The sequence below is a fragment of the Osmerus eperlanus genome, chromosome 21 (assembly GCF_963692335.1).
Source record: "Osmerus eperlanus chromosome 21, fOsmEpe2.1, whole genome shotgun sequence".
Classification (NCBI taxonomy): Eukaryota; Metazoa; Chordata; class Actinopteri; order Osmeriformes; family Osmeridae; genus Osmerus; species Osmerus eperlanus.
In genome coordinates, this window is record NC_085038.1 from 9,678,090 (window position 1) to 9,701,809 (window position 23,720).

Sequence of the window (23,720 nt, forward strand, 5' to 3'; positions counted from 1 at the left end):
GTGACGGGGACGTCCTGGTGGCAGACTGGAGCCCTCAGCAGCATCGTGTTGTGTTGTACCCTGCCAAGGGAGTGGGCTGGCCCATCATCACCCAGGGCCTGAGCAGCCCCCGAGGCCTCGCCTTGCTGCCTGAGGGACAGCTGGTGGTGTCAGACAGCATGAACCACTGCGTCAAGATCTACCGCTACAAGTGAGGCACACCGGAGGGAAGGACGAAGATCAGATGAAGCTCATTCGGTTGCTTCAGAACAGCTGATCCCTTGTTCTTTAACCTGACGTTTCTTCAATCTGCCTTAGGTACTTTTGAAATGATTTGATGTCTTGTTGGGAGAGAATCACTCATTCACATATTAAGAGACATTATATTTAAAAGTTAGCACCTTATTTAGAAAATGTACGCTTTGGGAACTTTCCAAAATGTTAAAAAGTGGTGCTTGAGTTGATTTAGTGCCAGATATACTATGCTTTCACACTAACCACAGTTTGCTAATTAATCAAGTTTAAAGTGGTGAACGGGTATCATTTCTTATATTTACAAATCATTTACACACACTTTTAAAAACATGTATAGCTATCTTTATTGATATGTGTATAGATATATCTATATATACAATATAAAGACACAGACAAACAAACACGTACACATAAGCACACACACTTAAACTTGTATATTGATTCGTTATTTGTGAAACTTTGAGATTTTTGATCGTATTCTTGCTTTTTAGAAAGAAGAAGAGTATATTATGCAAATCAAATCAACAAAAATGTATGAACATTATTGATCTATATTGCTATTATGTTATCTGAGGAATAAAAGGAGGTAGGTAAAATCTTCTCCAAGATTTTTCAGTACTGTTGCAACCTGAAATTCTGGGCAGATGTGAGCCTTGACCAATTTAGACGTAATTCTGTTGAGATGAGGCTGTAAGTAGCTATGCACACATTTCACGGTTGCTGATTGTCAAATTGAGAGAATTAATAAACCTTTTGATTGGACGAAATGGCTCATTTGATGTTTTATTTATTTTTGATAGCTTTTTCATCGATAGAAAAACACTTTAAGACACAGATTAGTCTCAAATCAGACTATCTGGCATCAATGCTGGAGGCACCAGTATGGCTGAGACAAGAGCACAAAAACCATCTGTCTAGTAAACTACACACAGATGGACAGATAGACAATAATGTAGTATCAACAGAGGTTGTCTGCCTCAATATATCATTTGCGCCAATTGCAGATCAAATAACATTGAAAATGGACGTGGGTGGGATGAGGCACTTGTGAATGTTACTGACTGGGTGTCCAAATGAACTTGTGTTCTACAATCCCAACACATGCCAACAGACCAAGTGGGGGAAAGAGTAGAGTCAAAGAGATTGTTTTCAAAACCATCTCTGTTTGGCTTGTGTCACAACTGTGTTCTTTATCTTTCTGGATAAATGTTTTCTGGGCTGGCCTCAGTGTTCAAAGTCCTGTTAAACCAATGGGACCTGATTGGTCTGCCTAGAACAAATAGGACTTGATGATGAATACAGATAATTCATTTGATTTGTAAGTTACATCAAATAGTCACAATCCTTTATTTTTCTTCATGATTTGTACTGTAGTTTACTGTAGAGCTGTCATTGTTTGAAAGAGGAAACAACTTTTGACATTCAGACATGCTACATTATTTCCATAATAGGACGATCAGATTTCCACAAAATGAACAACTCAAAACATTTTGCAACAGCTCAACCCCCTCCCCATCTTGTCAAGGTAAACACACACATCTACACATACAGGACTTTCCACAGTGTCCACCCACTCTGGCCAGGAGTCTGTATAAAGCAAGTCAGCTCTTTGTCAGCAGTGTCATACCCAGCACTGCTCCTCCAGGACTCACCATGAAGCTCCTCTTTCTGACACTCTGGCTGTGTTTAGCACTGGGGTTCACCAGCGCTGCTCCATCGTAAGTATTGATAATTTTCTAGGCTCATCTGTACTCGCATAAAAAAAATTGTCATTCTCTCACCTACATTATATTATTTGTAGACGAGCTGCAAAGTGTGCAACTACTATACATGTAACTGCTGTGCATTGAGGTGACTCAGAATGCAGAATGACATGGCTTTCAATGCCAGAAATTCCCACTTTGAAATATTTATTTCAGAAGTTTGTTTGCCTTGTCGAGACCATGGGCAAGTTCGCTAACCTAAACCTACAGAGAGGGAAGGAAGGCAGTTCAGTTCTTCACTCTTGATAAACCATGTGTTCAAGAGGGGCTTCAGTCTAATTGTTTGTATCTTTTTCTCTAATCAGGCACCATGACAGAATGATGGCAGGTGGGTCTTTGATGAATGTCGCCATTAGGCTGTTCAGTTCACTTACATTGAAGTCAGGGTCTCTATTTTCAATTCTCTGAACTGATTGATGTCAGAGTGACCACTGCACAGCTGAGCAGTTATTTTGAGCTCCTCTGATGAACAGTCACTTTGTGTGGTCATGGCTCAATCCAGGCATGCTTTTTCAACAATTTGGGGTTGCACAGGGTCACAGCTGTCTAATCCTGGTCAGACTTTGATGTATCTCCTATATAGAATTCACTTTTAACCATGTTGACATGTTGATTGGTCAGATCCGGCCCAGGAGGAGACCCATCATGCTGCCAAGCTAAACCGGTGTGATGGCGTTGAGTTTGATGCCATCGCCCCTGATGAGAAAGGAAACACCTTCTTCTTTAAAGGTACAGGCTTCTATTTCACCCAGGTATTTAACAACTGTTCTGACCTGTCTTTAAGCCCTGGTCATTTTTCAGAGCCAATTACAGGGAGAACATTGGGATTTTTTTCTGTCACCACTTGTCAGTGACTGTTTTAGCAAATGAGTGACAGATCTATGAGGGAGGACGTTTGATCTGAGTGCAGGCCTGCTCTACGCCCCAATTAGGTGACCACCTGTGGAAGGGCTTCCATGGACCAGCTCAGCTCTCCAACGAGACCTTCAAGGAGCTGGATGACTACCATCACCTGGGACATGTAGATGCCGCCTTCCGCATGCACAACAAGGAAAACCCAGAGGACCATGATCACATCTACTTCTTCTTGGTACCATCTGCTTTCTGTCACGTTCACACTTTATGGCAAATCCTGGGATCTTGACCTTTTTCTTTTGTTTTGGCTGGGGTGAAATGTGAACGTTTGGTTTCAAGGTGAATTCCTCATGTGTTTAAGAACATTTCTCTCTGGGGTTCGTGTGCTGATTACAGGATGCTAAAGTGTTTAGCTACTATAACCAGACTCTAGAGGAGGGCTATCCAAAAGACATCCAAGAGGACTTCCCAGGTGTCCCCAGAGACCTGGACGCCGCTGTGGAGTGTCCACAGGGAGAATGCATCACTGACTCTGTCCTGTTCTTCAAAGGTAAACATTTTGTCCCATATTTACTTTAGTTTATTATCCATTCGTGGGACTCCACCATTGCTTTGTTTCTTCTGGTAGGAGATACGGTGTACAGTTATGACATCCCGACCAAGTCAGTAAAACAGAAAGTGTGGCCTCACCTTCCCAACTGCACCTCCGCCTTCCGTTGGCTGGAACATTACTACTGTTTCCGAGGAAACGAGTTCACCAGGTTCCATCCCGTTACCGGGGCTGTGGAGGGAGATTACCCCAAGGATGCTAGAGCTTACTTTATGAGGTGCCCGAACTTCGGTAAGCGGATGCTCCCTGAAGTAGCAGAATATCAACAGCACCAATTTAGAGTTACAAAATGTGCTCCATAATAATCACTGATTATATACTGCGGAAGCACAAAGAAATTCAACATCGGCCGTTTTGAAAAAGGATATTGTAAATATTGTGTTGACATTGTTCATGGTTGGGATCCAGGTCATGGTCATGGGGGTAGGCCAATGGTGCCCAAATGCAGTGAGATCAGCCTGAATGCCATTACAACCGACAGCGCTGGTAGAAGCTACGCCTTCAGAGGTCAGTGTCACTTTCTTCTGTGAATGAGGTATGTCTGTTATAGTCTACTTTAGTCTAAGGGACTACAGTAGTGGTCTGACCCTCAGGGAGTCAGATGGCTGAGCGGTTAGGGAATCGGGCAATTAATCAGAAGGTTGCCGGTTCGATTCCCAGCCGTGCAAATTGACGTTGTGTCCCTGGGCAAGGCACTTTACCCTACTTGGGGTGAAGTCCGGGGGAATGTCCCTGTACTTACTGTAAGTCGCTCTGGATAAAAGCGTCTGCTAAACGAGTATGTGTAAATGTCTACTGGGCGAGTCCGGCAGTACAGCAATGCCATGGAGATGACCCAGAGTTGCCTTGCATGAGTGCTGTGTGAGTGTTGTTCATAGGTGTTTAGTAATCTGGTAAATGAAGTTATAATAAGTAGGCGATGTTTGATTCCCTCACTTTAGGTTCTTACTACATGCGCCTGGACACGCACCGCGATGGCAAACATGCCTTCCCCATCACCAGGTCCTGGAAGGACATTCCCGGGGCCGTGGATGCTGTCTTCAACCACAATGACAGGATGTACATGATTGCGGTAGGTCATGACAGGATGTACATGATTGCGGTAGGTTATGACAGGATGTACATGATTGCGGTAGGTCATGACAGGATGTACATGATTGCGGTAGGTCGTGACAGGATGTACATGGGTATGGTAGGTCATGAGATATGAAATCATTGTACAAATGACTTCTTCATTCATTTGAGAGCCAAACAAGTGTACAGTAATCCTTCACAAAAGCCATTAAGATTCATGGAGTAGTTCTGTGGAACACGTGTTCCTTGATTACTTCGGTTTTCAAGAGACCGGTCTAACAACCCCCCCCCCCCTCCCCTCCCCTCCTTGTATCTTCAACAGGGGGATCAAGTCTATATTTACAAGTCAGATGCCCACTACACTCTCATCGAGGGCTACCCCAAACCCCTTAAGGAGGAGCTGGGCATCAGTGGCACTGTGAATGCTGCTCTTTTGTGTGCTGACGAAAATATTGTGCATTTTATTCAAGGTAAACTGATAAAAGGAAAGATGTTCAGAATGCATTATTTGGGTTCTGTCTTGGTGGTAAGCGCATGCTTCCAGAAAACGGTCAACGGTGATCTCATTTCCTGTCTCTAAATCCCCCGACAGGCAACAAGATGCTTGACGTTGACCTGTCTGCCACCCCCAGGACAGTAAAGAGTGACTCTCCTCTGCCTATTGGGGGGATCACTGCCGCCATGTGTGGTCCCGAAGGGGTCAGAGTGTTTGTGGGGTCCGAGTACTATGACTATAAAACCCCTAGGCTGCTGGCCTTCAGCAGGATCAGGGTCCAGCCCCAACAAATTACCTCTGGGATGTTCAACTGTGAGGACTAGGATGATGGGAGCCCACTCCTGAACGTTCACCCAGGAAATTGTAACTGAATGTGATTGGATGGTTTCATGGAATAGGAATTGTTTGTCCTTGTCTATAATAAACTGTTTGAGTTGGCTCTGTACACAACTTGGCTTTAAATGTTTGGCTATCATAAACTGGTATTTTCACAGTTGCAGTATGTATTCATCTTTTCAAGTGGAAAAAAAAGGAAAGGGCAGCCTTTCACTTCGCTTCACACTTTTCAAAAACTGTCAAGGCAGTAACAGCTTATGACCACTAGATGACATAATATACAAGGATGAATTTGACAGGGAATAATTGACATGTTATCTGTCCAAATATCTGACTAGAGACATTTTTCTTTTTTTAATACTCATATTAAAGCATGAAGTAGTATGTGGTGACCATCTGTTGCTTCACTTGGGTATTGCTTTGACATTCTGACAACGTTTGTTTATAATGTCCTTTACTGTCATTGCATGACACTCAGTAAGAGTACTCAGTAAACAGAAGTGTTTATGATTGTAAACAGATGTAATTTAAGAGTTGTATGTGATAAACCCAGTATCTATGGGGAGAACTCAAAGTTTGTGAGTTTGTGTCTGTGACGGACGGAGTGTGAGCCTCCATTGAAACTGCTAGAATAGTCTATTTATAAGCTGGGGGAGCTCATACAGCCACAGAGCGGAGCGCGTACCCCTACACTTGAAATGAACCACGCCTGGATTCAACTTGTCTAACGACGGCCATATTGAATGTCTTAACAAATCGCCTTATGGTGAATCTGACTTCTACAGCCTCTCATCCATGTACGTTCTAACAGGCGTCACACGAAAAACGGAGGCGAGACGACCATAGGAAATATAGTGTTAGTAGTAACGCTTGAAATATTGTGAGTTTCTGCCGTCTGTGAGTCTTCCAAGAGGACAGTCCTTCGCTAGAGGTGAGTTCCTCTCCTGAAGATGAGCATCAAGTTTGATGCGGTACGGGTTAGATTTTCCTCGTGTTCAGAAAGGCCTTCTCAATATAGTAGACTGCATACATACTGAGCCATATAGGGCACTCACAGTATAGATAACATAGAAATTGCGAAAACGACATGGTTATGTTTATGCTCCAAAATCGTAACATATTGCTGATTTGTGTTGGAATTTACATGTTGCTCTCGAGGATCGAGTTGTGTCGATGTTGACTAATCTGAGTCGAAAAACTGCAAGTAAAGTTTCCGATTATGAATGTAGTCTAGGCCTATATTAATTTTCACTTAAGCATACCAAGCTGTATGTGCGTAAATCTAATATGCTATGCATTTTATTTTACCGTTAGAAAACCGCTAGCCTGAGAATATTTCGTACAGCAGCGTTCTCCGAACTTGTTACATTGTTGAAACCATGTCCTCTAGGCAGGGGTATTACGATTGTTTAGCCCTCTATCTGGCAGGCAGTGTTCCAGTTCGTATTTGTCCTCTCTTATTCAATGAAGGAATGTACATTTGACCAACGGACAGTGGTGGTAAAGGCGTAGATGGGGCGAATATACTTTTAGTTGTGTAGCTTCGGCACGGTTAAGATATAATTACGTTCAAGTATAAAGCTGAAATTACCCTATGGCTTGGATTCAAATATTCGGAATAACACGTTACATGTGTTTCGTCAACAATTTAGAGAACCAATCACATATTGACCAACCACAATTATCTATCCATTCACTGAAATTGCTGTAGCCTCCAGGAAAGGGGTACATGGCAAAATTGTGTCAATTTGTCACGGTAGGCATGACCTGAAGGTGCTCTGGTGTACTGAGGCTAATGTCTGGCTTTGATTGATGTAATGCGTTTACATAACAACCATTAACTTCCTCAACCGGAACCAGCAGGTCATGCTCACATATCATTTCAGAGTCATGTTACCGACTAATGCAGGTCATGACCAGACTGCCATTTAGTCATGTGTTTGTCTTACACAGTGACTTTTCAGGTGTAGTTCATTTGGTGGCCAATAACTACTATCAGAAATTCTAGGTTAAATATAGGTTTAGCCTTTGTTTTCAAAACTCATGCTATATGCTACTACTATATATGAAAGTGAATGAATATGTGCTATGGAATGTCTCTACTGAAGAAGTAAAGATCTAGTGAAAAAGAGGATTTGCAGTGAACACAGTGAGGCTGAAGGACCCCCTTAGTCCATGTTTTATTGTCTCCAAGGCAACCATCCTATAATTAGAGCCAGCATAATCAACCTAACCACTGGTGATAAGGTGATCCAAGTTCAGATCAGTGTTGGAGTTGCACTTTCCAGTAACATGGCAACCTAAGGTCAACAGAGATGCCAGGAACACCTGAAATAGATTTCTTTCACCCTCAGAGCACAGTGCTGCGAAACAGTTGACACTTCCTGTTGCTTCTTGATAATGCTAAGATATGACCTATGATCTAGAAGACTATCTGGCTTCAATGTCTCAGTTTGTTTTTATCCTGTTGTGATGTTCACTTCACAGAAGTTCTCTTTTTCAGGTTCTCTAATAAAGGAAGTTTGTCCGTCCTGTGAAGGACTTGTCTTCTCTGTTGTCGGGCAGAGGGAGGAGGGGAAGACCAAGATGCCTAAACCGGTAAGACATATGAACATACTTTATATGATAACAAATATAAAACAACCAGGTTGAAGATGACTATCATTTGGAGATCAATGTTGGTCCTAGTGACATGTTTTTGTGCTGGGCTAATTTTCGCCTTCTCTATATTATACATGTATATATTAGCACAAGTGACGTGTGTACTGCATCTTCCAACCAGAGCAGTTATCTGTGGAGCTGTCCCAAGGAAAGCAGAACTGTGGTGGAAAGTAACTGTCTGCTTCTAGGCCTTCATCCCATCCAGGGTTTTGCAACACTGTTGTTGCTAGCAAGGTCTAGCTAGGTCGCCAGCTAATACAACAGAGAAAAGGCTAGCCCTCCCAGCGACAGTGTGACGCCAAAACACGCCACTCTCAGCTGTCCATCAGTCTGATGTCCTAAGCAGCTCTCGTTGTGTTTAACTGTTGCAACAGTATCCAGTGAAGTAGGCTCTCCACACTGGGGATGAGTCACTTTCCAATATGAAGCTATTGCAGAACGTCTTGGAATTGAGTTAGATGTGTGATGTCATTTTCTGGTCCTGGTGGACTTGCTTTATAGAGGCCGTTCGCGGGGAACTGTGTGAGAGAGAAGGTACACTGTGTTCAGTAAGCTCTGTGTCTAACTGGCCTCGCTTCTGGGGAACAATAAGCAGTGTTTGTGGGTTGGGGAAACTATTGTATTAGGGGAAGAGGGGAGGATACTGAGAGCTGGATGTGAAATCGTTTTCTTGGCTACTCTCGAGTTCATGCTGCGACTGGTGTTCTGGGAGGGGTGGTTTACACCACCCTATCACATGATGGAGGCTCGCTATACTGGGCTGCCCTCGGGGGGGGGGGGGGGGGGTGAGGGACAAGGGTGGAGCCATGTACTGGCTGTCTATCCCCTGAGTCACCGGGGCACCGTCCCAGAATGGCTCTGAGGCGGTGTCTTCACCCAGGGGACTGTCACTGTCCCAGGCGGGAGAACAGCCTGTGCCTGGGACTCTGTCACCGCGAGTTCCCTCCCAACAACATCCCTGCCAAGAATCATGGCAGCACTTTTTGAACTCCAACTAATGTGGATCAACACGGTTTCGACGATGTCCACAGCGTCCCTCTAGGGGGAGTGATTGGAGTTTTGGGGGCCGGGGGCCTGGCGCAAGCAGCAGTCGAGTGTGAATCACCTACATTATTTCTAGGACAGTAGACGGTCTTGTCAGTCATACTCCTCTCCTGCCCTGAACTCTGCAGGGGGGGTGTTTATGACCTGGCGGAGCCCACAGGAAGAGGGCCCTGCAGGGCCCGGCGTGGGCCTGTCTTCCTGTTTGCCTCTGAAGGCCTGCAGTGTGGGCCGGGCCTCCATAAATCTGAGGACTGTGTCAACATCCTCTGCCAGTGGAGGAGGGGCGAGGGTGGGGTGGGGAGGGAGAATGGAGGTGTGTTTCGGAGCCAAGTGGGGGTAAGGTTAGTTGTCATTGGGGCCGCAGCTCTGTTTGAGCGCCTTTTTCCACACTGGGGAGGTACTGCTTAGCATGATGCGAGTTCGCTGTCAGCATGTGGTGTCTGTGCAATATGGCGTTTTGAGTTCAAGGCTCGAGCCAGCCCGAGCTATACCACCGTTGACTGTCAGGGACCTTCCTGATGCTTGTGGGCAGGGCTTTAGATCGCAAGCACCTGACCTTGTCTGGGAACCTCACCTGTGTGTGTGTCTGTAGGTTGGGATCCTTCTTTTAGTCTTATTCCTACAACTCTTTCAAGTGAGTGGGAAGCGGCAGAGAGAGGGGGGGGGGGGGGGGGGGGCTGTTAATCAGCCGGACAGACAGCTGCTCTGGCCCAGAGGCCCAGATTAGCAGATCCTCAGACTGGAGAAGAGCAGTCAGGTGTGTGAGGGTGTGTGTCATCCTCTGAGCCCCTCCTCTCAGCCAAGTCCCTGTAAACGGCTTGGAAGCAAACAGCTGCGGTGTTTAGAGGCAGTTGTCCGACTGGGAACTCATCCACACATGTTCAAATGCAGCGCAGGGGAGAAAGACGCATACAGTCGTTGGCCGGGAGAATGACACCAAGCGGTCTTGACAAACGCACTCAAACCAAACGCAGGCTGCGGCCTGGACCCAGTAAGCCGTCACACCCCTCTCCTCATCCAACATGCGTTCTGTGCCGTTTCGCCACCTTGTCCACAATTAGCCCTGCTCCACTGGCGCAGGTCAACAGTGACGTGTGTCGGGAACGACAGCAGGTCGTGTCAAACTAAAGTTTATAAAAAAACATGTTTGTACAATGAGACTTTTTGTTGTCCTCACACACCTCTCGACACGATGCGAAATCCTAGAGTGGGTTCTGGCTCGTAGTTTGCCTCGTTCCCTTTAATCAATATTCAGAGTTCATCTGAGGGGAATGCCCGGTGTTGGGTTTCGGTATTACAAAAGCGGTGTTTCTCCGGTGATGCTTGCGAAAGTCCCCTCATTCAGGCTGCGGTATCGTCAGAGGACGTGATTAGCTGTGTCAGTGCTATGGCATGCTGCTCCTCTCCTCTCCTCCCCCTCCCTTCTGTACACCAGGGGCGTGAGGAGGGGGGAGGGGGGGGGAGGATTAGAGGGCTGTCTGGCCTCACTAGTCTTCTCTCCCTTCTGCGGGTAGGCAGTATTTTGGCTCAGCCCTCACACACACACACACACACACAGAGCTTTACACACGAAAGGCACATGTGTGGGCTAACACAGGCATGCATACTGTACACACACACACACTGCAGACTGACAATGGGGCTGCTTTTTCAAAGCAGATTGTTGTGGGCTGGCCCCACATAAATGCTAGGGGTCATTCAGTCATCAGGAAACCAAGCTTAAAGCCTTCACTGCCTAATTGAAAAGGGATTTGAGCCCTCTTCTGTCCTGTACCAGACAGAAATGTCCCCTCGTCTTTGCCGGTTGGTTCTTGTTCCGTTCTTCTGGACGTGAGGGATATGGGTTGTGACAACATGCAGCTTTGGTTACGTGACGATGGGAGTTGTGTGTTGCGTGTCGTCTGGTTCTCCCTGATCTCCTCCGCTGCTGTCGGTCTGGGGTCGGCTTCGTTCTGCTTGGTCTCCTCCGTCGAACTTGTGAGGCGACGTGAGTCAGAGCTCTTCAGCGCTCGGTCATTTGAGTCTCACATTTCACACGGATATGCTTCGGTTATTCAGGCAGCAGATCAGAGCTCCTCTGGCTGAATGGAGACCTCCCTGGAACAATCCGTGCTTCAGACTGGGGGAGACTGGCTTTGGGAGACCTACATGAACTATAGACGGCAGCTAGATGAACCCAACTGACTTTGGATGCCTCGCAGCCTTAGTTTTTCCAGTATGCTTTGTAGGTTGTTATAATTGTAGCCTTTGTACAAGATCTAGTTGATAACGTCTATTCGACTTAAAAGGACTCCCATTCAAGACCACAAGACCAAGGGAGCCAACCCTAGGGGCCGAGAACCCATTCATAACCAAATCTATTTTTGGAATGTCTCCATGGCTACACCTCATCACCTAATCTCCATTACTGTGGGACTCTTCACCAGGCCTCCACATAGGAGCTATGTCACACCAGGAGCTATGTCACACCAGGCAGGAGAGACGCTGTTCTCCCTGATTTAAAAACCCCACCGCTCCTGGAACTAAAGTAGCATCTCTTCTCCACGTAGCGTGAAGAGTCAGTTTGCCCCTCCATAGCTCGGCTGTGGTAAATTATGGAATGTTCTGGAATGGGTCATTCTAGTCCAGCTGGCTTAGAGATGGAAACGGCCGCATCCATAGACGAGCGTTGGTGGGAGTGAGGGGCGGAGGGGAGACGCTGGTGGTTTCATGGGTAATTGATGATTGTGAGACCCAGGCAGACGGCGCTCTGCTGGACCATGGGAGAGAGTCCCAGTAAGGACCCTATATGCGGAGGTTTCATGGTTTGTTAATTGTGCCGAAGCATAGAGAGGCGAAGCGATAAGGGGAGGTGGGGGTGCTTTGGCCCGTGCCTTATGGAGAAGAGGGATAAATAATGTTGTATAATGTTCCTGGGGTTTCATGGGTAATTAATGATGGGAGAGGAAGAGGGAGGGAAAGGGATGCAGCTCTGGTCTGTGGGGACGAAGGCACTGGAACTCCATTGTAATACTACCCCAGCGAGAGGGAGCCTGGCATCATCTTTCTCTTGCTCTCGTTTACCTTCTCTCCCTCTCCCTCTCTCCCTCTCTACCTCTCTACCTCTTTACCTCTTCTTTGCTCCTCATCTCTAACAGCTCTGGAAAGAGAAGCCCCAGAGAGAGAGTGTGTGTAACGTGAAGGAGGATGCAGGATGCCCCCAGGGTCAGTCTTGTTCTGTCAGCTGTGTGTGTTGGGAATGTTGCCAGGCCCCCTTAGGAAACCAATCGGGGCGCTCCTCAGCCAGCCCCACCTCGGCACGCACAGAATTTGGGGTAGGGGAGGAAGCCGCAAGGAAGGGGAGCGAGTGCTGGGGGGGAGAGAGAGAGAGGTCTTTAGAGTGCTGAGAGGGCAAAAAGACCCATGTAGAGTTGTACGGTAGACACACACTAGCACACTCGTTAAACTCATCGCTCCTCCAGATTTGTTTCCAGAACAAACTGGGACTTGATGTTCTGCTTTAGTTGCTCCCTTGGAGGCTGGGCCTCGCCGGGCTGGGCCTCGCGGGGCTGGGCCTCACTGGCACATTCTGGCTTCTAATAAAGCTTTGGCTCTGATGGTCAAGCATAAGAGTTCATCTGTGTTCTATGTGTTTTCTAGATCAATGTGCGGGTGACCACCATGGACGCAGAGCTGGAGTTTGCCATCCAGCCCAACACCACAGGCAAGCAGCTGTTTGACCAGGTAAGAGTGAGCCCTAGCCTTCACACGCATGTTCCGGCTAACTCCGAACTCACACCTGGCTAGCAATATGGCATAGGAACAATATACCACAACACAAGGGACTGTTGCTGTGTCTCAGTAACCATTCACCCCCCTCATCGACTTTGTATACTGACACAGATACGCACAGGCATGGGAATTCTATAACGATTTCACAACTGTGCAGAGCGTCATTTTGTTGACAGCCATGCCCTCCATGTCACCCCCCCCCCCCCCCAGAAGCATTCATACATGTACACACTCTGCAGTATTCATGGCCCCAGCTGAAATATTTATAAGCTAGTGTTGAGGGTTGGGGTCTGGTGGGGTGGGGTGGGAGGGGGGCTAACACACCAGCTCCAGGCCCAGGCTCCAGGCTCTGCTGGGTGGGTTTAATGATGTGCCCAGGGCCCTGTTGGACAAGGGTTATGGTGGGTATAGATCCCTCCGAAATCTCCGCCATGCGTTGCGGCTCAGATTTCACTCTGGCAATGTAAAACGTACCTGTTAATACAAGGAGGAAATGGGTTCACCGTGAAGGAGGTTGCACGTGGTCAAACCGTCCAGGTGTTACTGTCGTTTAGCAGCTCAGAGTACCAGGAAGCCAGTGCTGGTTTGAGGAGGAGGAGGAGGAGGGGGGGGGAGGTGGAGTGTGGGGGCGCAGACCTGGAGGTGTGACGCTGTCGTGGGTGTTCCCAGGTGGTGAAGACCGTGGGTCTCCGTGAGGTCTGGTTCTTTGGCCTCCAGTACGTGGACAGCAAGGGTTACAGCACCTGGCTCAAGCTCAATAAGAAGGTGAGTCTCTCTCCCCTCCCTCTCTCCTACCTCTCCTTCTGTTTATCCGGTGTGTGTGTGCGTCCAGCCCCAGTTGCGGGGCTGAGCAGGTTGTGCTGTGGTCAGGGCCCCACGTGCACTTCTACAGCCTTCCTCTGTGTCAGGCCAAAGGACCCTCCAACCTAATCCCTGTCTGTGCTGAAGCGTAGTTAAAGTGTGTGTGTGCGTGTGCGTGTGTGCGACTGGCAGCCCTCCAGCAGCAGTAAAGGGGCTGTCAGGATGATCTACGACAGGATTCATTTTAACAAGTGGCTCCAGTGGAAAGTATTTAGGCTCCTAGCCCCCTGAGCAGGGCGCTAAGGGCCTAAAGGCTTGTAGACCTAATGTCCGTTATCACTGATAATGACCTGATTAGATTACCAACACATGTTGGTGTATGCTGTCTGTTATCACGCCACCTTGTTAGCCTAGAGGGTCTTTTTTTGGCCCAGGTTGTAATGGTGGGAAAAACAGCGTCTCCAAACCTGTTCCCTGAGAGTTACCTTCCTGTTGGCTTTTGCTCCTTCATGGAGGAAAAGCGAAGCCGACTTCCAACACACGAGTGGCCTGATTCAACCAACTCATTATTAGAATCAAGTGTGCTAGATTAGTGAGAACCTACTGGCAGGTAGCTCTCCAGGAACAGGGTTGGAGGACGTCAGTCGGCCGCGCTGGTGTCCTCTCTGCTCCCCTCCTTCCTCCCTCCTTGCCTAATGAGCACTTGGTACGATAATGTGCTGAGTCAGAGCCAGTCTACTCTGTCCCCGGTGTTTGGGCTCTGAGTGTCCTCGTCCCTCCAGGTGACCCAGCAGGACGTGAAGAAGGAGAACCCGCTCCAGTTTAAGTTCCGGGCCAAGTTCTTCCCCGAGGACGTGTCCGAGGAGCTGATCCAGGAGATCACCCAGAGGCTCTTCTTCCTGCAGGTGAGGATGCCGGCACACGTTGATGACATCACTACCCAATAGGGAAGATGGCAGCAGGACGCTCTTGTCCCCGTGGCAGTCGTCAGCTAGCTTGTCGTTTTCCCTCTTCGGTGGGAAATTTTTTCCCTCTTCGATTATTTTTTGTGAGACTAACTTGCCAATGCAAGTTAGTCTCACAAAAAATAATCGTCATTGTTTTTACCTACGACCAAACTCACTCTCCAGATGATGTTGTGTTCCCAGGTGAAGGAGGCCATTTTGAACGATGAGAATTACTGTCCTCCGGAGACGGCCGTGCTGCTGGCCTCCTACTCGGTCCAGGCCAAGTACGCCGACTTCAACAAAGACGTCCACAAGCCTGGCTATCTCACCCACGACAGACTGCTGCCCCAGAGGTGAGCTCCCCCCCTGGGAAATGTAGTTGTAGACTTGAGGTTGTTTCACTTGACATTCTGACCTTCTGGTGTTGTTGTGTAGAGTTCTGGAGCAGCACAAGCTTACTAAGGAGCAGTGGGAGGACAGGATTCAGACCTGGCATGAGGAACACAGAGGGATGCTCAGGTGTGTGTGTGTGTTGTGCCACAGTGTGCGCGTCTGTGTGATTTTTGTCATGGCTGTGTTTTGGAAGTGTTACGACTGTTGCTTTTTCTAAATGCGTGTGAGCAGGGAGGACTCCATGATGGAGTACCTGAAGATCGCCCAGGACCTGGAGATGTACGGGGTCAACTACTTTGAGATCAAGAACAAGAAGGGCACCGAGCTGTGGCTGGGTGTCGACGCCCTGGGCCTCAACATCTACGAGCACGAAGACAAGTCAGTCCCACGCAACCACGTTCCCACTTTGACCACAACCACGTCGCAAGCGTTTCTGGCTCACGTAACCTAGTTCAGTACCAATACCTCCTGCAGTGGTGCTACAATCTTGACTAAAAAGACTGCTTTGCAGCTCGGGTTTAAAATCCTTATCAGGCACGTCCGCTGTTTGTATGTCGCTTTGAATAAAAGCGTCTCAATGAATGTTAAGAGGTAACATGTAAACATTTGTACGAAATATGGAAAGGACTAAATGAGGGGGGGGGGGGGTGAGGGAGAGGGGAGAGAGTGTGAAGCCGAGGGCCACAGGGGAAGAGGAAGTGTCTCTGGGTGGAAGTAGGGGAGAGGGAGTTCTTCCTGTTTCGAACTTCCGTTGCGGGTCGGGATGGGCCTCGTCTCTGTGACACCACTTCCTGTCAGTGCTTCACCGTTTCCTGTCTCTTGTCCCCTGCCCTGACCTTGCTAGTCAACACTATTTCTGATCCATTGTGAACAGTCCAAATCCATTCTCCACTGTGGATGGTAGCTAGAGATAAGCAGATGGTAAACATGAAAACCATGCTGTTATACCACATGCGGTTGACAGGACTCTGAGCAGATTGGATCTGGTTAAAAGCATATTGCTTGCCAAATATGGCTGCCAGTGTTGTCCGACTATTAGATTAGTGGGGAAAGACAGGAAGCCTAGTTAGGACTGTCGATTTAACGCTCTCAAACGCTTGAATCCCAATCATACTAGCTGCCACCTGGTGGCAGACTTTAGAATGGCATGGAATATTTGCTTAGTGTGCGTTTTGTGTTTTTCTGACTTCACGTCTCGCTTTTCCCAGGCTTAGTCCGAAGATCGGCTTCCCTTGGAGCGAGATCAGGAACATCTCCTTCAACGACAAGAAGTTTGTCATCAAACCCATCGACAAGAAAGCTCCTGTACGCCTGCCTTGCACCTGACAGAAACACAAACACATGTCAAACTGTCGTAGGGCACGCTTCATGTAGGACTGTCTACACACGCTGGCACTAATGAATATAACATGCAGGGGGAATGTTCAAGTTTGAAACCTCACACAAATCAGTCTAGTCCAGGGAGTGTCTCCAACGCTGTTGCTGGAGAGCTTACCTTCCCGTAGGTTTGTGCGCCAACGCGAATCCAGCACACCTGATTCTAATGATTTGCTGGTTGATGCCTTGAATCAGGTTAAGTTACTACTGGGGTTGGAGCAGAAACCGACAGGCAGGTAGTTCTCCAGGAACGGGGTCGGGAGACCCCTGAAAGGCTCACTGACGCCCCCAGTAGGTGTCTCACCCAGCCCTGCACCCGTCTGCAGGACTTTGTGTTCTACGCGCCCCGGTTGCGGATCAACAAGCGCATCCTGGCCCTGTGCATGGGCAACCACGAGCTGTACATGAGGAGGAGGAAGCCCGACACCATCGAGGTGCAGCAGATGAAGGCGCAGGCCCGCGAGGAGAAGCACCACAAGCAGACAGAGAGGTGCCCGACCCTGACGCACACACACGCACTCTCTCTCTTATGTAAGAGAGAGACAGAATATGTACATTGTGGTAGTGCAAGGTCAGTTTTTCTTATTTATTTTTTTAAGAATCACCACCAGGTGGCAGTATCAGTGCTTGAAGACATGAAGTCGTTACTTTGTCGTAGTGTGACAAATCTTGGAATTATCTACGGACTTGCTTAAAAAAAAAAATCCAGATCCTTTGATGACATGAAGTACATGGGATCACGTTTCCCTCCCCTGCTCCCCTCAGGGCCCAGCTGGAGAACGAGAAGAAGAAACGAGAGCACGCGGAGAAGGAGAAGGAGAGGATAGAGAGAGAGAAGGACGAGCTGATCGAGAGACTAAGACAGATAGAGGAGCAAACCCTGAAGGCACAGAAAGGTACACAGGTTCTCTGTCGCCCACTGTACTGTACTGCACATGCTCAGTACTTTAGGAACAGTTGGCCCTCGCCCTCCCCCTCTCAGCCTCTCTCTAGACCACCTCAAGGCCAGCCTCGCTGAGCCTCCATGCAAGGTTAGCACCTTCCATTTCCCATTGAGACAAGTTAAGGAATACAATTTTCCTAAAGCCATGCCCCAACACATTGGCTGTTTCAACAGTTTTTTGTGCTATTTTCACCAATGTGTGAAATGTCCTTGGGCTGTTGGAGGTGTGAACTTTGCACTGTTGTTAGTAGCACTCGAGAACAAAATCTACATGGGGTACGGACATCCAAATGTCACACAAACGCTTTGTAGTGAACCTTCAATTTGGTTGTTGCCATGGTGTTGCTATGGGCCCGGAAAGTGTGAAAGCTGAGCCTATCAGCCGTGTGGGGCCCCCTGCACCATGTTTCTAAACTACAATCTCTCACCTCTTATAGGCCTGCTCTCAGCTCCAGGTAAACAGTCCTGTCCAACCAGAAACACCTTTCTAGAACTTTCCCCGTCACTTCTAGAAGAAGTGTTTCTGACCCCTCTGTGTTCCCCTCCATAGACCGTAGACCCCAATGGAGTCTGAGTAGCATGCTAGTGCTGCCGTCATCCGTTCTGCTCTACCGTCAGCCATTGCCATGTTTCAATGTGAATTTGTCTTTAAGGATCGTTTGTGTGTGACCCCTATGAACACCAGCAGTGGGGCTTGGATTGTTCGGGGTCGGAGCCTCCGATGTGTGTGTTTGTTGACGTGTGTGTGTATGTTCGTGTGTGTGTGCGCATGTGTTGCTGGGGTAACTTCCTCAATTTTGTATTTTCTCTCTGTGCTGCTCTTGTGTAAATATAGGATCTCCCTTTGCCTTTGTCCGACTCGGCCATTGTATAGACACATCACACCCTAGATGTCCTCCCTATATCAAGGTAAAGGGGAATAAGGCACTCTGTAAAGGTTCTGGAGATGACTGTGTGTGTGTGTGTGTGCTGATTCTCAGAGCTGGAGGAGCAGACGCGCAAGGCCCTGGAGCTGGAGCAGGAGAGGAGGAGGGCGAGGGAGGAGGCGGAGAGGCTGGAGAGGGAGAGACAGGCGGCGGAGGAGGCCAAGGCAGAGCTGGCCAAGCAGGCAGCCGACCAGATGAAGACCCAGGAACAGCTGGTGAGGGAGCCGGAGACGAGTCGGAAGTCGTTAGTTTGAGCAAACGCTTCAGGAAACGGCCGTAAAACTCGTTTTCCGACGACTATCAGTAGGTTTCGGTACTTCAGCGTAACCCCCAGAGTAAGATCTCATGTTTAGTTGTCGTGGAAGTGCTTGAACGAGACATTCACTTCGGCAAACACTTTATGTAACCACCACAAAACGAGTTTCTAAACGGCCATCAGTAGGTTTCAGATCCTCACCGTAGCCCGAGACAAAGATGGTGTCCTGTTGTTGTTGTTGTTGTTGTTGTTGTTGTGACTGACTGAGGGGAGCCCTCTGTGCAGGCGGCTGAGCTGGGAGAGTTCACAGCCAAGATCGCTCTGCTGGAGGAGGCCAAGAGGAAAAAAGACGAGGAGGCCACAGAGTGGCAGCACAAGGTGAGCTGTCAGGACCAGCTGCAGCGGCCTGGTCCTCAGGCCCGGAACATTCTAATACCTCATGTGGTTGGTTCATAGCCTGGCGTGACAACCTCCCCTCCCTCCCTCCCTGCAGGCGATATCAGCCCAGGAGGACCTGGAGAAGACCAAGGAGGAGCTGAAGCTGGTGATCAGCTCGCCGGCAACGCCGGCGGGGGGCGCGGCCGAGAGCGAGCACGACCACGACGAGCAGGATGAGAACCACGCCGAGGCCAGCGCCGAGCTCTCCAACGAGGGCGTCAGCGCCCTGGACCTGCGCAGCGAGGAGGAGCGCGTCACCGAGGCGCAGAAGAACGAGCGCGTCAAGAAGCAGCTGCAGGTCAGTGAGGCTCGTTGTCTAACCCTGCTTAAACTCTACCTCCTTAGGTACTACCTCAGTCTAACCCTGTGTAGGTACTACCTCAGTCTAACCCTGTATAGGTGCTACCTCAGTCTAACCCTGTGTAGGTACTACCTCTGTCTAACCCTGTGTAGGTACTACCTCAGTCTAACCCTGTATAGGTACTACCTCAGTCTAACCCTGTATAGGTACTACCTCAGTCTAACCCTGTGTAGGTACTACCTCAGTCTAACCCTGTATAGGTACTACCTCAGTCTAACCCTGTATAGGTACTACCTCAGTCTAACCCTGTATAGGTACTTCCTCAGTCTAACCCTGTATAGGTACTACCTCAGTCTAACCCTGTATAGGTACTACCTCAGTCTAACCCTGTGTAGGTACTTCCTCAGTCTAACCCTGTGTAGGTACTACCTCAGTCTAACCCTGTATAGGTACTACCTCAGTCTAACCCTGTGTAGGTACTACCTCAGTCTAACCCTGTGTAGGTACTACCTCAGTCTAACCCTGTATAGGTACTACCTCAGTTTAACCCTGTGTAGGTACTACCTCAGTTTAACCCTGTATAGGTACTACTTCAGTCTAACCCTGTATAGGTACAACCTCAGTCTAACCCTGTATGGGTACTTCCTCAGTACTACCTCACAGTCTAATCCTGAATATGTATAACCTCTCTGGACTTGCTGGTCAGGGGGTTATATGGATCTGTTAGAATTGAGAATTGTTTTGACAACCTACCAGTCTTAGTTTACCACTCCCCCCCCCTTCTCCTTCTCCTGTCAGACGCTGAGCTCAGAGCTGGCCGATGCCCGAGACGACACCAAGAAGACCCAGAACGACATGCTGCACGCCGAGAACGTGAAGGCGGGCCGGGACAAGTACAAGACCCTGCGACAGATCCGCCAGGGCAACACCAAGCAGCGCATCGACGAGTTTGAGTCCATGTGAGAGTCACGATGCGAGAGTCATGCCAGTCAACCCCCCCCCCCCCCCCCCTTTCTCCTCAGTCACCCTATTCAGGGGTGACTTGCTTTTTCTGATGCCGTCCGCCCCCGACCCTTCCCTCCCCCACCCGTGAAGATTCTAGAGGTGCATGGCTGCCTCCAACTTTGCCAAAGTTCTGCCATCATCTCCACCCAGACCGCGTCAGGAATCGCCCATGCAAAGCTAACAGCGCAATGACACCGCGTTCAGCTGTCATTGCACACCTCAGAGGTGAGCAGATGATGCGCATGCAAAGCACAAGAAGTGGAGACGCAAGAAAAACCTCAATGGAATTGGAGTCTTTTTTTAAGCAAACTTTGGCCATTGTAAAAGCTATTTTTGTCGCGTATGCTTGCTAAGCCTGTAATGCAAAGCTTTAGTATTACACCTGTTGTTGAGTTGAAAGTATTGCTCCCTTTACTTTTAAAAGTGTTTTTCCGTTCTTGCTTTATCCGGATGTTTTATCGAAGCCCTACCATTTTAGTTGTCTGTTACCTTTGTACCCACTGTGCACTGGGTCGGTCCTTGGCTGGGTAGAGAGGCTCGAGTTTGGGGATGAATTCGTTGTATTTTTTTCCTTCAACATTAAGAGATCAACACAGCTGCAGAGTAGACCAGAGCTGAACCATCTTCGTATTTTATGATCCGACATATCACATATCCTAGAAGCTGAGGGTCAGGATAGATGGGTGAAATGATGGATGGGTGAAATGATGGATGGAGGAAATGATGGATGGAGGAAATGATGGATGGAGGAAATGATGGATGGAATTAGGAGTCGGTCAAAAGGGAAGTTGACAAAGAGCTGCAGGGAGCAAGGTTGCACTGGTCGCTATCACTCAGTTATGGTCGTGTTTATATAAACACTTTAGGAGATAAGCTACTGTCCTTTCTTAAGCTGATTAGAACGTTATGAGGATTCACTTATTAGTGTGTGCGTGTGCATAAAGAGATTTAAAAAGACACTCCTAATAGATGGTCCCTCTCACTGGCTCCCAGTGTTTCATGCCCAGTCACCATAGATGGTTTTCTCTGCCTACCGGCTCACAAAGGCCCCCAGGTCAGACAGACAGACGAGCACGATGCATTCACGTCTGTCTGTCTGTCGTGACGTCTTCAGGTGTGTATATTGGGAGACTCCTTTCTGGCTGGAGAGCATACGAAAACGTCAGTCCTTGACACAGGACGGATCTCTACCTCAGTACTGTAACCATGGTGACTGAACAATCGAAACACTCGAGCCGTTACATCCCCCCCCCCCCCCCCCCCCCCCCCCCCCCCCCGTTTCGATCGAAGTAGCGACAGGCGACCCAAGAATAGCACCGGTTGGCGGAGTTCAGAGCGACATTTGGCAGGGGTTACAGAAGGACGCGTGGCGTTTGCGTGCGCACGTCTGCGTGTGCGTACGTCTACTCGACGCGGCGAATTCTCCTCGTCTTTCCTCTGGAACGTTCCGGAAAGCGTTCGCAACGGGTTGGAAGCTGCAGAGAAGGACGGTGTCCATATCAGAGGACCGATCCTTACGGTGGAAACGCACTCCCCCATCCAAGCCAATGTTTCACTCCCAAGGACCCGTCCATGAGCACCTGCAGAGTAGCCCTCTGCTCCCCACTGAACTGGGTAGACTCAAACCCTCCTCTGATCAGAGACACGGTCCAATCTGCCTTCGGGGGCTGCGTCTGTTAATCGTCTAAAGGCTGGCTTCGCCCGCCTGCCCTCCCCTTCCTCCTGACCTGAGGTAGGATACCGACCACCATGTTCAGAGGGGATGGGGGAGGGAGCGGGGGCAGGGATGATCGTCATTTTTGTCCTATGGTGTCGCGACGCAATGCTTCTTACACGTGTGAATAGAGAAAAGGCCAATACATTTTTTGCTTTCTCAGTATTTTCTCATCCAACCCCTTTCTCTCTTTTTCCCGTCCCATCATGCACAGTGACCCCACCTTTTTGTTGGGGAAGCGGGTGTGTGTTTTTGATGTTTCTTTGCGTTACGATCAAGTTTCTTTGTATCATTTGTTTTGCTACACTTGACAGCTGGTTGAGAGTGCAACCCCAAACCAGCCTTTGACTAGACCCAGCAAGTGTCCATGTAGGTTATATTTGCCATAGCAGGTGAGCAATATTGTGCTTCCAACAGACTTTTTTTTTAAATAACGTTCTGAGATCTTAACTCCCAGCATGCATCAGTAGGATTCTAGTCCTCACTGGATGTCAACACTCTGCTGTGTATGCCAGCATGACCCCTCCCATATCTGGGGTTTAAGAGGTTTAGCCTGGTGCCTGAATGTCGTTAGCCTACTTGTCACCTCTAATGAAGGCATTGATGCCTGCACTAGGCCCAGCTGTCATGGTGTTTGCGGTTCAGTTTTTCCTTACGTTTATATTAGCATTTCTGTATGATAGAGAAGCCACAGATGGCACGCAGTTCATTGGTTCACAATAAAAGTATAAAATTAAGATTTGTCTTTTTCTTTACTTGAATGACAGGATTCTAAGATACCAAAATCAGAGTTAGTACAGGTATCTATCTAAAGCATTATTATACAGGGTTCCTGCAGGTTTCAGTAAGTCAAATTTAAGACCTTTTTAAGACCATAAAGATTGAAATTTAAGACATACATTACCCCAAAAAATATTTAAATCATATTTAAATTCTGAAAAAATATTTTTATTTCAATGAATTCAGTCATTGAAAAAGCATTAATTTAATTAACAGATAAAGCAATCACATTAGTAACCTAATGGTAACCTAACCTGTGGTGTAGTGGGTTGAGAACAAGGGCCTACACCACAACGACCTGGGTTCAAATCCAGCATTGAGCGTAGTGCCAAACACATCTGTGGGCCCAGATCCCTGTAACCGCAGCGCACTCCCTGACTGTCCAGATCCCGTCTCCCAACTGTACCAGGTACCCAACTGTTCCACCAGGAAAGGCTCAACCAAGAGTCTAACAAGAAATGTACCTTTTATCAATTTGATTTATAAGTCAAGTTTTATTTATAAGTCGAAGAGCAAAAATTGAGATGTAAAAAGATCCTTCAGACAGATTTAAACATAAGACCCCTCACACAGTAGCCCACATCCTTAACCACTGAGCTATCAGGGATCATAAGAATCTCCACTCAACATTTAAATTTGACATTGAACTAGTTGTAACAACCTGCAGAGTTGGGGTGTCAGAAAACCATAAGAAAGCAGGGCTCCCTGTTAGCTCACTGGGTTAGTGTGCGTGCTCCTTCAGACATGCTGGGGCAGCACCGCAACAGCCTGGGTTCAAATCCACATTTTAAATAGTTTATTTTAACTTGAAAGTTACATTGTGGTCATGTGAGATGTGGGACTTCACCTTCATGTAGCTTCATAAATATCGTCTCCTCTCCGCCAAACGCTTGTTAATCTCAGGAAGATTCTCTTCAGTTTAGTGTGGTTAGAAACGGTGCGAATTATACAATGATAATCGGGGGGGTCAACTTCTCCAGGGCGTAAAGTAATAT

The 23,720-nt window shown here is 48.1% G+C and overlaps 2 protein-coding genes across 4 annotated transcripts; both read left to right on the top strand.

The window, feature by feature from the left end:
- Positions 1 to 1,803: 1,803 nt before the first annotated feature.
- Positions 1,804 to 5,528, top strand: hpxb (hemopexin b). The gene is made up of 10 exons (XM_062446897.1): positions 1,804 to 1,952; positions 2,303 to 2,325; positions 2,619 to 2,726; positions 2,930 to 3,087; positions 3,249 to 3,402; positions 3,481 to 3,693; positions 3,871 to 3,969; positions 4,404 to 4,534; positions 4,859 to 5,006; positions 5,129 to 5,528. The coding sequence occupies exons 1-10, from the start codon at positions 1,888 to 1,890 to the stop codon at positions 5,353 to 5,355; spliced, it is 1,326 nt and encodes a 441-aa protein (XP_062302881.1). The 5' UTR covers positions 1,804 to 1,887; the 3' UTR covers positions 5,356 to 5,528.
- A 522-nt stretch (positions 5,529 to 6,050) lies between these two features.
- Positions 6,051 to 22,682, top strand: LOC134007435 (radixin-like). 3 transcript variants are annotated; one of them, XM_062446895.1, is made up of 15 exons: positions 6,051 to 6,299; positions 7,856 to 7,966; positions 12,713 to 12,796; positions 13,514 to 13,609; positions 14,428 to 14,550; positions 14,794 to 14,945; positions 15,028 to 15,111; positions 15,217 to 15,363; positions 16,194 to 16,290; positions 16,689 to 16,852; positions 17,128 to 17,258; positions 18,286 to 18,446; positions 18,773 to 18,865; positions 18,981 to 19,223; positions 20,025 to 22,682. In XM_062446895.1, the coding sequence occupies exons 2-15, from the start codon at positions 7,955 to 7,957 to the stop codon at positions 20,187 to 20,189; spliced, it is 1,752 nt and encodes a 583-aa protein (XP_062302879.1). In that variant the 5' UTR covers positions 6,051 to 6,299; positions 7,856 to 7,954; the 3' UTR covers positions 20,190 to 22,682. The 3 variants fall into 3 exon arrangements, with proteins under 3 accessions (XP_062302879.1, XP_062302880.1, XP_062302877.1); XM_062446896.1 differs by having other exon boundaries at positions 7,859 to 7,966; XM_062446893.1 differs by having other exon boundaries at positions 7,872 to 7,966.
- The last annotated feature ends 1,038 nt before the right edge of the window (positions 22,683 to 23,720 follow it).

Excerpts from the sequence above, each read along its gene's own strand:
- hpxb (XM_062446897.1), top strand. The coding sequence starts at position 1,888 with ATGAAGCTCCTCTTTCTGACACTCTGGCTGTGTTTAGCACTGGGGTTC. Across the intron at positions 3,088-3,248 it reads ATCACATCTACTTCTTCTTG|GATGCTAAAGTGTTTAGCTA; the intron begins GTACCATCTGCT and ends TGCTGATTACAG. Across the intron at positions 3,694-3,870 it reads TATGAGGTGCCCGAACTTCG|GTCATGGTCATGGGGGTAGG; the intron begins GTAAGCGGATGC and ends GTTGGGATCCAG.
- LOC134007435 (XM_062446895.1), top strand. Across the intron at positions 14,551-14,793 it reads AGAGGCTCTTCTTCCTGCAG|GTGAAGGAGGCCATTTTGAA; the intron begins GTGAGGATGCCG and ends TTGTGTTCCCAG. Across the intron at positions 17,259-18,285 it reads AACCCTGAAGGCACAGAAAG|AGCTGGAGGAGCAGACGCGC; the intron begins GTACACAGGTTC and ends GCTGATTCTCAG.